General features: G+C 37.4%; 1 protein-coding gene across 1 annotated transcript in view; it reads left to right on the top strand.

Moving 5' to 3' along the window:
* Nucleotides 1-681: 681 nt before the first annotated feature.
* Nucleotides 682-15,556, top strand: part of LOC124605652 (uncharacterized oxidoreductase MSMEG_2408/MSMEI_2347-like) — a 40,024-nt gene continuing 25,149 nt past the window's right edge. Inside the window, exons 1-3 of the mRNA XM_047137476.1 lie at nucleotides 682-911; nucleotides 990-1,070; nucleotides 13,543-13,650. Of these exons, the coding sequence (XP_046993432.1) occupies nucleotides 851-911; nucleotides 990-1,070; nucleotides 13,543-13,650 (250 nt within the window). The 5' untranslated portion in view covers nucleotides 682-850. The remainder of the gene's footprint in view (nucleotides 912-989; nucleotides 1,071-13,542; nucleotides 13,651-15,556) is intronic.

Genomic DNA, 15,556 nt, shown 5'->3' with positions numbered 1-15,556 from the left:
AATGTTTTGAGAGCCCTCTTCCGTACTGCTAGGTGTGTGTGAAATCTTATGGGACTTAACTTCTAAGGTCATCAGTCTACTGCTAGGTATTTTTTGGGATGGAGTTACATCTGACTTCAGTTACTTCCTTGTAGATAAATCCAACAATTCATTTTGCATGTCCCGTTTGTAATCCTGCGGACGAAAATGTTCGAAATGTATCCTTGTGTTCTTAATATTGATCTTGTCCTCTCGTTTACAACAAGACAACCATTCAAGTTGCAATTCAAAATCTTTTGTAAACCAGTGGTAATGAATGCCCTCGGTTCTAGGCTCAAAGTTAATGCACTTAGCAAACGCAGAGTACGATGCGTTTTTGCTTATTTCACTCTGAAAGTAATGCGAACAATTGAGAAGATTACAAAAAAAAAAAAAAAAAAAAAAAAAGGAAATATTGCTTCTTACTGGGATACGCAACAGGTCACGATTTTTACAAAAGCAGGCGAGAACACAGCGCGACGAACAACAGCGCGAAATACATTTTTTTGTGTGCCTCAGCAATATGTCACTGGCTATGAAGTCAAAACGAGTGTGTGAATCCGGCTCCAGATCTCTGTATTGCGATTCGATAGTTTAAAGATCCTACTCACATTTTGTCACAATAATCTCTACGTCATGAGTTCATTGCTTTGTTGTGATTGAAGAGAGAGTAGCTGTGCGTCAGCTGTTATCGGCGTGGTCAAATTCGAAAATCTAAATAAATATGCTCATGTGATGTGGCGCGTTTCTGAATGATAGAAGTAGAACTGAGTACAATTTCAAGAAGATTTAAGCTGTAAATAACAAAAAATTTTTAGTACACCTCCGTGTCATGGATGTCCAAGATTATGTATACAAGTTAAATACAGGACGAGAGTTTCCCATGGTTGGATGTAAGAATAAAACTTGACTGACTGTAAGGAGTGGCGTTGATTTGTAACACCTGCTATCAGTTCTTTGTTCTATTTCAGTTGGCACATATAAAATAAAGGGAAAAAATCTAATATACAGCGTAATTGATGCTGCACTCAAAGCTGGATACAAATCTATCGGTAAGATGTTAAAAACTTTAGAATAATATACTGATTGTATTATACGATAAAGTTGCTAACAGGAAGTACGCAAGCAAAAGACCAAAAAAGTGGTGGCCCAACACTATTCTTAGCTTAACAGGATTTTATTTATTTTGTTAAATGGACCAAAACGTAAGTCACAGAAACTCAGTTCAGAAATTGGGGAAAAGAGAGTAGGTTTGCCAATGTTGCAGCTTAATTTACATTTGCTAAGTTTGTGGTTTACGTGATATGTTTAGCGACAACTCTATCAACTATCTCAGTTGAGAAAATATTATTAATGTGTTTTGTCTTTGAGGATACTGGCGACTGCAAGTGAGTTTATCATATGATTTTTACCGGTCAACAACAATCCGTCTGAAGTGTGTGTGCCTACCTGCAGACTGAGTTTCAGAAATGAGTTTCACACCTGTGTTGCCGGCCGAAGTGGCCGTGCGGTTAAAGGCGCTGCAGTCTGGAACCGCAGGACCGCTACGGTCGCAGGTTCGAATCCTGCCTCGGGCATGGATGTTTGTGATGTCCTTAGGTTAGTTAGGTTTAACTAGTTCTAAGTTCTAGGGGACTTATGACCTCAGCAGTTGAGTCCCATAGTGCTCAGAGCCATTTGAACCATTTTGAGCCACACCTGTGTTACAGAAATATGTGACATGCAAGAGATGCTGCAGCTGATTGAAGAAAATGTCTAGGCTGCATCAAACATTTTTCTAGAATAAATAAATTACTTTTCCCTAACGTTGTTATATAAACAGCCTGATGCCAATAAAGCTAATGACCTAATTATTGAAATTTAGGTATATGCATTATAAATGGGATGTAGCCTACTTGAGAGACTAAGGCACTCCCTCAGAAAAATGGAAAACCATATGTCTGAATATTCTTATTGGTGTCTGTAATGCTTAGAGCTATCAAAGCAAGGCAGTGATGTGGAGAATATAACAGTTCAGGGCATGAGTCTATCACATTTCATAGAAGGTGGTCATTGCACAATAATTCACTGTAGCTGGAAAAAAAGTTTAAATTGATTGTGTCTTCTTACTTGCAAATTAGCTAATTCATTGAACTTGTAAAAAAATTCTCCGTTTCATTTAATTATTCTGAATTAGTTGAGTTTGTTTTGTTCTGTAGATCATATTCATAGTAAATACTATGATGAGCAATTTGTCAATTGCGCAAAAATTGTTCACATTTATTAAAAATATACATGGTATCTTAAGAGTGTGATTAAGTACAAGATATGAATCTTTTTTTTTGTCTGCCTGGGAGTATAACATGAATTAATAAGGCCAAGAATGTTATGTATTATAGTACTGCAGCCACATGTGAACATTTGCTTGAGGGCCTTGATGTTCTTCATAATTTCCAGTAGGATGAGAGAAAAATTTTAATGCCATTAAGTTTTCTCTGCGTTGATTCTTCAGCTTGTTTTACATCTTGCTTTATTTGCATCAGTTTCTAACCTGTCGTTAAAAAGTATTTATTAAAAATGATCTGTTTCACTTGGACCATGTCTTATTATGATGGTATTTTTTTAATGGAAATAATATTCTCACATTTGACTTCTTTCCCTTTCTCTGCTTTAACAATTCCATATTCATTTAAATTTATTGTTTTAGCTATTTATTTCAGACATGTGTCCTAGTGTGTTTACTTCTTAATTTTTCTTACTGTGATGTAGTATTATATAAAATCAAACTACCTGATCATTTCTCATTCGAGCTGTTTTTTAGGTGCCATTTTTTCATTCTGAAAGGCTCTAATACCTCTAAGGATTTCATTCAGGTCTCCTTTGTAGCTGTATTAGGGAACCAAAATTATATCTTTCTGAGCTCAGCATCTCACTCATCATGAGGGGATTCTGACTCAGCATTTTCAGAAGTGCTGAAGGAAGATTTGTGGCAGCCCCTTCATGTGTGGTGTTGTGTGTGCAGTGAGTGTCAATAGGCAATGAAAAGCATCTAATAGTTTCCAATCGTATCAAACTAAATTGTTCCAAGTACATAAAAATATAACAAAATTGTATGGTATGTATGAACTCAATGAGGTAGTGCATTTGTTAAGACACTGGCCTTGTATTTTGGAAGGTGGAGGCTCACTCGCTATTATGTGGCCATCCTGTTGTATTTCATTCTAAATCACTTGATGAATATGTAGTAATAGTTACTTTAACAAGCCCAAGGCTGTCCATCTGTCTTAAACATATGTTTATACCTTTATGTGTCTGTGTATATTGCTTATGGCTTTTCTCAGATTAAACTGAAAAATGCTATTCATTATCAAATGATCCTTTGGCAAGTAAATTACTGTGCTTTGTTAAATCACCACGGATGAATAAAATTTGCTTTATTTCATGACCAGTTTCAGGCATTGCTGTTTATCTAGTAACACAAGATCTAAGCTGTACAAAAACAGGAACACACGATCCCTGTACACTGTAGGAAACAGAATGATGAGCAGCTCAAAATAAAAAATAAAAAAAATACACTTTAATCCATATACATACAAGGTTTGTGCAAAAGTAATGAGTCCTAAAGTTTTTGGATGCTACTGTATGTCCCAGTGTACTCACTCCAGATAGCTTCAATGAAGGGATTCGCCGCCTTCAAATTTCACCTGGTATCATTTTGCCCACTAGCTTCCATATGGTTGGTATCATAATTTTAGTGTACCCCAGTATGTAGGCTCAGGTGAATCTCAGAACACAACATTCTACTGTACAGTGTTACACCATAAAATTCTGTGTGAGACTTAGCAGATTATTTATGGAGACATTAACCATGATGCAGAAAGTGTTTGCAAGTGAAAACTTATGAAAAGCTGCTGTTTTGAGATGCCATATGTGCTTTGAAGATGATAGAGTGTAGAAAATGAACCCTGAGCAGAAAGCTCAACCATGAGGACATTGTGCGTTTGAGTGAGTGATGGATGTTAGGGATAGACTGTGATTTCATAGACATGCAGAGAAGACTGAAGAGTAGGGTCAACTGAGTGAGACCAGGCTTTGCTTGCAGTTGGATGTTGCATCATGACCAACTGCACTGCTTTGTGGTCAATGACTATCTACTTGAAACAGCATCACAGTGCTTGCCCAACCCCCTCCAGTCATGAGGGACCCTGGTAGAGTTTTATCTGTTCGCTTGAGTGAATATAACCCTCAAAGAATAACATAATGAGGCTTTAGCTCAGGTCAAACTGACTTTGATATGCTGCTTGAAGTACATTCCGGAAAATGACTTCCAAGATCTCAAGAAACCTGACTTCCATTGTGCTTTCCAAGTGTGGGAAATATGTTGGTAGAAGTGTGTTGACAACTAAGGGTCCAATTTTGAAGAGTTTTAATTGTTTGTAGTGATATTTTCAATACATTTTACCCAGAATACGGATTCCTTACATTTATACAAACCCTATATATAAACACATTATATAAGAATCTCTTGTTTATTCTAGTAATTGTTAAATTTACTTTTTATGTTGTTGTCTGAAGTGTATAGTGAATGTGTACTTTTGTTTGTATAACATAGGTCTCACATCTATTGAAGAAAAGTAACGCCTGGAACCAGTAATGTAATTTTTTTTAAAAATAGCCTTATGCAGCTTTGGTGATGTAAATTGCTTATTGTTTAGGACAGATCTTTGTGTGATAATAAAGACTTATTGCCTGCACTGATGTAACATATTCATTAGCAACAAAAGACCTCCAAGAATCTATGTAATGAAATAAACGAAGAACCAAATGAGGTAGTGTGTTTGTTAAGACACTGGTCTCAAGTTCAGAAAGATAGGTGTATATGTTTTGTCTGTCCAGACAGATATCAGACATGAAGGAAAACACTGCTCTTCCAGTTTTGTATTGTTGAAATTACATTGCCTTTGATAAAAGAAGGGCATCAACAAGAAATATTAGGCTGGTAGATAAGCTTGTAGCATTTTTGTTTTGCTTATTGATATGCTGGTTGCTATGATTTTATTTGTCAGTTGTCATTTTTTACTTTTAGTTCACAGTTGCTATCTGAGTTTGCATATTGTCATTTGGAAATAGTGAGTGGAGTTGTGGATGCTAGAAAATGGAGTGCCAAATGAGGAAATCAGAACATTGCTGGCATATCCTTCTGATTGAGTTCCACAGAGAGGTGACATCAGTGGACACAGCCAGAAACACTTATCCCATGCATGGGGATAAAGCCATTGGACGGAGCAAAGCAAGAAAATGGTTTTGTTGTTTTAAGGAGGATTGGTTCAGCGTTAGTGAATCTCCATGTTCAGGAAGACATTCAGGATTTGATAAGGATTGTTTAAATGCATTAATCCACAGTGATTCATCTCAGTGTACTTGAGAACTGGTAAATGTGAACAACTGTGATCATTTCACCATCGTGCAGCATTTGCTTGCAATGGGGAAAGTTAGAAAAATCAGGTGTGTGGGTACCTCATGCTCTAACATAAAATTACAAGAATCTGTGGGGTCCCGTATGTGCATCTCTGTTTACTTGTCATCAATTGGCTCATGAACAACACTGACCATTCCTGTCCTGTATCATTTCTGGTAGTGATAAATGATGTCTTTATGCTAAGAAAGGAATGTTTGAACCCAAACAAAACCAACAACTGCCCTATACAAAGAACTATGCGCATCCACAAAGGATAATGTTCTGCATATGTGGATCAGTGACGATGTGGTGTACTACGAATCGCTTTCCCAAGTAGTAACCATCACTGCTGACATTTATTGCCAACAATTAAGACACCTTGCAGAGAGAATCCAAGAACCACAACCAGGAAAATTGTATGTGATGATGCTACTCCATGATAACGCTGACCCGCATTCTGCTAGATTGACAAAAAACACTACTGGAGTTAAATTGGGAGGTCATTCCACACCCACCTTATTGACCTGATCTTGGATCCTCAGATTTTCACCTTTTCTGCTCTCTATCGAACAACCTTCAAGGAACTTCCTTTCCTGATAAAAATGCACTCTGAACATGAGTTCTTCTCCTCAAAACCATATGATTTCTTCAGTCACGGAATCAAAAAGCTACCCCAGTTTTGCCAGACTATTATAAATAGTAAAGGAAAATGTATTATTGATGACTAAAGTGTGTGATGTGTATCTGTCATGTTTATTAAGCTTGTAGATAATCACTACAAATCATCCAATGTAGGCTTTCACAGCCGGTGTTGTCTTCAGCTGAAACTTCTGGGCTGAGTAGTCGGACGACCTCAGAAGATGTCTCCCGCAGATGGTGACAAAACGTTTGGTGGAAATTTTATACATCGACCACAGCCTCTCAGCCCGGAAGTTTCAACTGAAGAAACACTACAAACTTATGCACCAATCCAGTAATAAATGCTGTAGAAAACCACAGTACTTGGATGTTAAATTGGAAAAGCAGTACAGCAGAGCTGCTACTCTGAGTAGGTCCAGTTACTCTTATCAGGACAATAACCGACCATTCAGATCTGAGTTTTCTGCAGTTTTCCTAAATCAATTCAGACAAATATTCTAAATCAAACCAACGTTTGATGTGACCACTGCCTATGTGTTTTATTTTCTTAACAAACAGAATAATGACAGCCATAATGAGGACTCTCTTACATACAGTGCAAGTGTGTTATTTGCACATAAATGTATATAGTTGAGTTAATCCTTGTAAAACTAGCTGTATAATATGAATTTATAAATTACTGGCAGTGGAAGGCATTTTTTACCCTTGAATAAATGACATGGATGCCGTGGCATCAAAAGATAATAGCCATAACTAAATATCTGATCTGCATCTACTAAACATAATTGTTTTGAAATCAGAGGAAAGCTTTCCATAACAGTTAATACCAGAGCTGTTATTTAACTGCCGTTCTCAGGCAGCAAAATAATTTCTGACATAGTGCACAGTTACTGGAACCAAAAGCAAGTGTTATTTGAATCTTTTTAATTATTTTCTACCATGCAGCAGTTAATCCTGTCATAAATCAGGAGAAGATTAGCTGAACTTCGTTCTTTACAAGAGGTAATTTAACCTTTTCTTTTTTATGGACTAAAAACCACCATCCAACATGCTTTCCTGAACAGAATTAAACAAGAATTTTCTTTACAGCCTCCTCTAAATCTTAAAATGATTAAGTGCCTGAAAAACTTGATTGGCTGTTCACTCAAACTCTACCATTTTGTAGTTCAAGGAGATAAAAAGGGCGCACTACGAAGTAGGAAATTGTGTTCATATTTAATTGAAAACCTTGTTAATTCCCTTTATAATACAAGAACAGAATTGGCCTTCTGTCTCTGCACTTTTTGCACTGGCAAAACCACTCTAAACCTTAGCTAATTGCAGTGCAGACAGCATAATAAATAAATCCTTTGTTGAGTGATTTTCATCACATTTGGAAAGAAAAAAAGAGGAGAAAGAAAAGGGAATCCCACTTCTCGTGTTGGCTGAGTCTGAACTATATCCCACTTAAACAGAAATAATCATTGTACTTTAAATCCAGTGCCAACCTGTCCTAAGCAAGACAACCAGGTTATTTCTAGTTGTAATTTGTCTCTCTGTGGATCACTGGGAACCTATCATGAATTTCCCACACTCTAAAAGCAATCTTGCTCCTCTATAATATTAATTGGCAGGGGTTTAATGTTATCAGCCTTTGCTTTTGTTTATAAATGGGCAGTTAAATTGACATTCCAAGCACTGCTTGCATCACTGCCAAAGTTTGTATGCCCTAGCTGTTAGCTACTGGCTCATGTATGGCTGTGCCCAACAACCATAAGTGTATCCTAGAGCCAGTATGCTGCAGTTACTGCTATTGCTTTTCTTCTGCATACATAATTAATATTTTTTTAAGTACACAAGTTCAAAGATATAACTTCAGCTCCTGAGATCAGCAGATTCTCATTTTAGGAATATCTGTAAAACTACTGCCACTACATGGTAGGCCTTCATTCATCTTCATGAGGGTAAAAATGGTAAAAGATCATGACACTGCCAGTTTCAACTTCTTAATATATAATATTAACTGTAACATTATGAATTTTGCCACAGAACCAGGAGAACTGTTAATCAAATCTATTGCATGCAGAGAAGGAACAATGTTGAAAGCAGTGGACGGAAATTGATGGACACCATAGGCAATGATATCATTGAGTATCTGCTGCATCAGATTCACAAAATTTTACCATTACTTTCTCATTTGTTTTGTGTTAGGAATAGAAAGTTATCTCATCTACACTCTGCAAGCCACTTAACAGTGTGTGGTGGATGGTGATTTGTGTACCACTGTCACTTCTCCCGTTTTCTGTTCCAGTGTGAATGGGTCCTGGGAAGAATGATTGCTGGTAAGCCTCTTTGTGTGCTCAATCTCTCTAATTTTTATCTTTAAGGTCTTGTTGCAAGACACATATAGTTGGAAGCAATGTACTGGTTGACTAGTCTTGGAATGTGTGCTCTCAGAACTTTACAGTAAACCACACTGTGATGTAGAACACCTCTCTAGCAGCACCTGCTACTGAAGTTGGCTGAGCACCTCCATGACACTTTCATACTTACTAAATGAGCCTGTAATGAAGCACACTGCTCTTCTCTATTTCCTCGTCTCAATTCTATCTGGTACAGATCCCATTGGTCAAATGAAGGTTTTGTAAGCTACCTCCTTTGTGATTAGACTAATGCTCCGGAAGATTCTTTCAATAAATCTCAATCTGACATCTGCCTTGCCTGCAATTAGTTTTATGTAGTCGTTCCAGTATAAATTGCTTTGTACACATACTTATAGATATTTTATGGGTATGACTGTCTCCAGTGATCTGCATTTTTGTAATGGTACAGTAATGGCTATTTCTGCTTATTTATGTGCGATATGTTACATTTGCTTATTTTGAGGATCAGTTGCCATTTCCTGCACCAAGCATTGATCCTCTGCAGATCTTTCTGCATTTTGATACAGTTTTCTAGCAATGTGACTTCTCTGTATACAACAGCGTCCTGTGTGAAAAGCCTTTTCAAACTTCTGACGTTATCCAATGGGTCATTTACATATATTTTGAAAAGTACCAGTCAAATAACACTCCCTGAAGTTACAAGGGTGATTTGAAAAGTTCTCAGAATGGAATAGAAAAAAGTACTTACATCACTGAAACTTTTTTAATTTTTCAATGTAGTTTCCTTGTAGATTAATGCACTTGGTCCAACGATGTTCCAGTGTGTTGATCTCATCTCAAAAATGAGTTTCCTCCAGGCCTGCAAAATAGTTGTCAACTCTGTCTATCAGTTCTTCGTTTGAAGTGAATCATCCACCAAGAAAAATTTTCTGTTTTGGGAAGAGATGGAAGTATGATGAAGCCATACCAGGTGAATAAGCTGGGTGTGGCAACAATTCATACTGTAGTTCGTATAATTTTGCCATGGTGACGGCACATGTGCAGGTGCACATTGTCTTGATGGAAGATAACGTTCTTTCTTGCAAAACCTGCCCTTTTTTCATGTGTCTTTTGTTGCAGTTTCTCCAGGAGGTTAGCATAATATTCTCCACTAATTGTTTGCACAGTGAGGAGGTAATCTACTAACAGAATCCCCTTCACATCCCAGAACACTGATGCCATGAACTTTCGTGCCGAAGGAATTGTCTTTGCTTTCTTTGGTGTCGGAGAATCAGCATGTTTCCACTGCTTTGACTGTTGTTCTGTCTCTGGGGTATAGTAGTGCACCGAAGTTTCACCTGTGGTCACAAAGTGACACAAAAAATCATGTTCGTTTCTCCTAAAATAGGCCAAACATTGTTCCGATATGTCAATTCTCTTGTGTTTTTGATCCAGCGTCAAGGGTCATGGCACCCATCTTGCAGATAATTTTTTTCATTTCTAATTCTTCAGTTAAAATGTGATATACCTTTTCAGATGACATCTGGCAAGTGTGAGCAATTTTACGCACTTTCAATTGATGATCCTCCATGACCATTTTGTGCACTTTTGCAATGATTTCTGGAGTAGTGACACATCATGGCCAACAACTGTGTGGATCATCATCTGAGCTCTCCTGAACAAATTAAAATTCAATTGTCCACTTGGCAACAGTTGAATATGAAGGAGCAGAGTCCCCCAGTGTATTCTGGAAATCAGCATGACTGTCCTTTGCTTTCATACCTTTCTTTATGAAGTACTTAATCACTGCTCGAATCTCTATTTTTTCCGTCTTCACAAATCACTACATGGGAACAACAGAGCCACATCACTGCCACATCTCTCTTGCAAGAGCACTGATGTGGCATGTGTTTACAGTTAACAGTCCAATGAATATCACGTGAACAACTTGTTGCACTAGCGCTGACCTCTCGTGGTGATTCCAAGAACTTTTCGAACCACCCTTGTACATTTACATCTGAAGATTCCTTTGTGTTGAGAATTATATGTTGTGTTCTGTCCGATAGAAACTATTCAATCCACTTACACAGTTTGTCTGATGGTCCATACACCCATATTTTGTTCGTTTGGTGACGTGCAGAACTGCACCAAATGCTTTCCAGAAGACAAGGAGTGTGGCATCACCTGGACACTGGTGTCTACTGCTTTCTGGGCCTTGAGGATGAAGCGGCTGAGTTAGGTTGATCGTTTCTTCAGAACCCATGTTGATTCATTCAGTGTTCTTCTGTTTTCAGAAATGTCGTAATATGTGAGCATAAAACTTGTTCCAAAACTGTACAACAGACAGATGTCAGAGATAAAGGCCTAAAGTTTTGTGCATATTTTTGATGACTCTTCTTGGAAATGGAAATGACCTGTGCTGTTTACTAATCATTAGGAACGCTTTGCTCCTCCAGTGACCTAGGGTACACTGCTGCCACAAGAGGAACAAGGTCTTTCACATACTCTATGTAGAAAGTTATTGATATCTCATCAGTTGCAGTGGCCTTCCCTCTGTTGAGTGATTTCAGTTGCTTGTCTCTTTCACGGTCACGTATTTTGATGTGTAATTTTGACATCTGTATGACGATTTAGAGAAGGAACTACAGTGAATCCTCCTCAGTGAAACAGTTTGATGAAAAAGATGTTTAATGTTTTGCTCTTATCTGTGTCAACAGCTGTTTCAATGCATTATGGCAACCATTTACTGATTTAACATCAGAACAAAAATTCAGAGTATTTTCAGTCAAGTTGGTAGATAGAATTTTACTTTGAAAAATGCTGAATGCTTCATGCATAGCTGTCCTTGTGCTGATTTTGGCTTTTTTGTTTTTGTTTGTGTGTGAAGAATTGGCTGTGTTTAAATTTACAGTGAAGCTCTCTTTGCTTTCATAGCAGCTTTCTAACATGACTGTCAAACCATGGTTGGTCTTTCCCAATTTTATGAAACTTTGCTTGACACCATATGTGTTTATACTTATTGCACAGTACTAGTCTCGAACTTTGTCCTTTGGTGCTCAACATTGTCAGTGCTGGAGACTAAAATTTCTTGTTGATCGCTCAGGTAATTTATCTGTTTCTAGATGCTCTTGCTAAGCAAGTTGGGAAAAGGGACTTTTACTGAAAGTAGATTTCACTGCACTGTATCAAAATGAAAACAATATTGCTCACTGATGCCATGAAAAAAATACCACTTTTAAAATTTGTGTTTCATTTAATGAGCTTGAAAACTCATATTGTTGTAAGTGACAGTCTATAATGTGACAATACTTAGTTACAGCATTCTTATCATCATCATCATCATCATCATCATCAATTGAGCTAAAGGAAAAATTTCTAGACTTAGGGAAACTATTTTCTTGTTCCATACTAATGTGTTGGAAAGAGTTCAAAAATTTATCTAAACTGTAATTACTATGTTTTTTAGAGAATGATTTTAATCTAAAAGTTGAATGTAACTTCCCAACATCTCATGGGGGCTGTAGTGGGATTTGGGGATGTGATACAGTGAAACATATGACTAATAGTCAAGTCCAGACTTTAGACTGTAACCTGTGTATAAGACATTTATACATCTGCACGAAATATGTTAAATGAATAACAGTCCTGTTTGCACCAGTTATGGAGTTTCAGGATTGTGCACTTTCCTTTTACTGTAAAAGCATAATTTTTTGTGGGGGGAGGAATAGCTGAAACAAAACATCGTGTTGACGTATAAGCAAATCCCCCATCTGTTGGCTGTTCACTCCTATCCATCTGTTAGTGAAATGATCTTAACTGAGGTACATAGCTTTGGGCTGGCCAGTGTGGCCGAGTGGTTCTAAGCACTTCAGTCTGGAACCGCGTGACCGCTAAGGTCGCAGGTTCTAATCCTGCCTTGGGCATGGATGTGTGTGATGTCCTTAGGTTGGTTAGCTTTAAGCAGTTCTAAGTTCTAGGGGACTGATGACCTCAGATGTTAAGTCCCATAGTGCTCAGAGCCATTTGAACATAGCTTTGGCAGAATGTAAGTTGGGCATTCGACAGAAAATTATCATGAAGAAGAGGCCAAGATAAACAAATAAAGGACATGTGCCATGAAATATGAGGTCAGCAAACATTTAATTTTGACGAAAATGATATTTTGAACATTATTGCAAAACAAACAGCGAGTTTTCTTCCTGAACTAGCAATGAAAATACTAGGTACTATACTTTTGTTTCTGTATTTCAAAGACAGTGTGTTTGTTTTTTGTAGTTACTTATTGCTCAAAATTACTTTCAGACCATCTACCTAAAGTGGTGTGCTGTCACTAATTTATGTATTTAGTGTTTAGTTTGACACGAAACTATTCATTGTAAATATTTATGCCCCCACCAAAGGAATACTGATCACAACCATCAGATTATTAAACAGCTATAAGTGTGGTGTATTTAAAAGTGTTGCTTCCATTATGAGTATGTAAATTGTGCTCAGTTTCACATTGCCATCCAAGTTCAGTTTTTTAAATTCAGTTTGTCTTTAGCGTTTTCAATATAAAACAAACACATTTTTGTGACATGCTTAAAGAAAGGGTATTTGTATACTACCTTCTACATATTTAATATTTTTGCATGTGTATTCTGTGGCGGTTAGGAAGTGCTCAATGTTTATCTTGTATTGTCGTTAACAAAAATAAATGTATGTCTGCTTGTGTCTGTGTATGTGTGGATGGATATGTGTGTGTGTGCGAGTGTATACCTGTCCTTTTTTCCCTTTTTTCCCCCTAAGGTAAGTCTTTCCGCTCCCGGGATTGGAATGACTCCTTACCCTCTCCCTTAAAACCCATATCCTTTTGTCTTTCCTTCTCCTTCCCTCTTTCCTGACGAGGCAACCATTGGTTGCGAAAGCTAGAATTTTGTGTGTATGTTTGTGTTTGTTTGTGTGTCTATCGACCTGCCAGCGCTTTTGTTTGGTAAGTTTCATCATCTTTCTTTTTAGATATAATTAATTTAAGTGTAACATTGGGATCCTCTCCAAATGTCTCGATCAGAAGCATGGTATGGTCTGATTCCACCGATATTTTAAAATGTGTTATCTTTATTTCAGACACTGCTGCAGTGTATGGCAATGAGGAGGACATTGGCTTAGCACTTAAAGACTTACTGCCAAAATACAACCTGAAAAGAGAAGATATATTTATCACAACCAAGTTAGGTAGATAAATGCATTTTGTTTATAAGTAACAAACAATAAATCTATATAATAGAGGGAAACATTCCACGTGGGAAAAATATATCTAAAAACAAAGATGATGTGACTCACCGAACGAAAGCACTGGCAGGTCGATAGACACACAAACAAACACAAACATACACACAAAATTCTAGCTTTCGCAACAAACGGTTGCTTCGTCAGGAAAGAGGGAAAGACGAAAGGAAGTGGGTTTTAAGGGAGAGGGTAAGGAGTCATTCCAATCCCGGGAACAGAAAGACTTACCTTAGGGGGAAAAAAGGATGGGTATACACTCGCACACACACACATATCCATCCACACATATACAGACACAAGCAGACATGTGTCTGTATATGTGTGGATGGATATGTGTGTGTGTGCGAGTGTATACCCGTCCTTTTTTCCCCCTAAGGTAAGTCTTTCCGTTCCCGGGATTGGAATGACTCCTTACCCTCTCCCTTAAAACCCACTTCCTTTCGTCTTTCCCTCTCCTTCCCTCTTTCCTGACGAAGCAACCGTTTGTTGCGAAAGCTAGAATTTTGTGTGTAGGTTTGTGTTTGTTTGTGTGTGTATCGACCTGCCAGCACTTTCGTTCGGTAAGTCACATCATCTTTGTTTTTAGATATAAACAATAAATCTATTCATAAGTCCAATTTTTAAATGTCTAATTCCTATTACAAGAAAGCTAACCAGAGAGCAAACTCAATTTTTATGTAGAATGAAAAGTTAGGTTAGATTGGCATAGTGGCTCCCCGAAAAGTCTTGGTTGTGGTGTCAGAGTGATTTACATTTGTTATTGATGTCATTTGCTCTGTTTTTAATACACGTCAGATGATAATTATGTATGACTCCTGCTGCCTGATTGGTAGTGCCATTTCTAACTTCAGTCTGAATCAGTCATAACCAATGTTTGTGACTTATTTTAAGTGTACCAGTATTTCTTTATGAATAATTAAAACTGTAACGTAAATTCAAAGATGTCATAACAGATAATAGACAAATCTCTGGGTATTTTGATGCATGTTATGAACATTAGTGACAAAAAATGGCACAGGTGCCACTATCATTTAACTCTTATTGAGAAAAGATATGTTAAGTGACAGCATTCCTTTACCAAGGTACTCAGTTGCTTATTACACATCCAGATTTGCTTGTGCGAATTCTATGCATTCACTCATTTGCCTGTAATAATAATTCGGAATGAGTGCTGCAACTGAACTTTGTTTTATGAGTGAAATAAGTGGGGCATTATGATTATTACCAGGTAAAAAAATCACATAGTAAATATCATTCATTCTGAATTTTATGCAGTTTGTGGCCAGAGGTGGTGGTGAGATATCGTCAGTCAGTGGTTTCACAGTGTAAAAATCGAAAAACAGTGTCACCACAGGCAAAATTTTGTGGAAAGCCATCATGCACTAGATAGTCATTATGAACTTACTAACTTTATTAACAACTTTGTGAAAAAAAAAGTTGTTATGCTTGTTCTCTTGGAAAAATGGCCTGTGTTCAGATAACTGACACTTACAACTAACTTACAGATGCTGTCACTGGCTGGCTGCAATTTCAGATGGCAGAATAAAATGAGCTAGTATCAATACTAGATGTGAAATGCATCTGCACCTGTGACTTACAAGGCTGTGGCATGTTCATTAACATTCCTAGTTGGCAGCAGTGCTTAAAATGAAAATCTGTTTAGTTTGCCTGCTCAATCATGAAGTGCATTTGGTTTCTGATCAAGTTCCATATTAACAGATAGATGCTCTCTTTGCTAAATTTTGCTCTCTGTTTTTCCCGAGACTGGATTGTGTAACAGATTTTCAGACTTATATTATGATGAAACAGTCTGCCCACCCCCCGATTTTTCAGGACCTGCCTGATACTGTAA

The sequence above is a fragment of the Schistocerca americana genome, chromosome 3 (genome assembly GCF_021461395.2).
Source record: "Schistocerca americana isolate TAMUIC-IGC-003095 chromosome 3, iqSchAmer2.1, whole genome shotgun sequence".
Lineage (NCBI taxonomy): Eukaryota > Metazoa > Arthropoda > Insecta > Orthoptera > Acrididae > Schistocerca > Schistocerca americana.
This window is presented reverse-complemented; position numbering and strand designations above follow the sequence as displayed.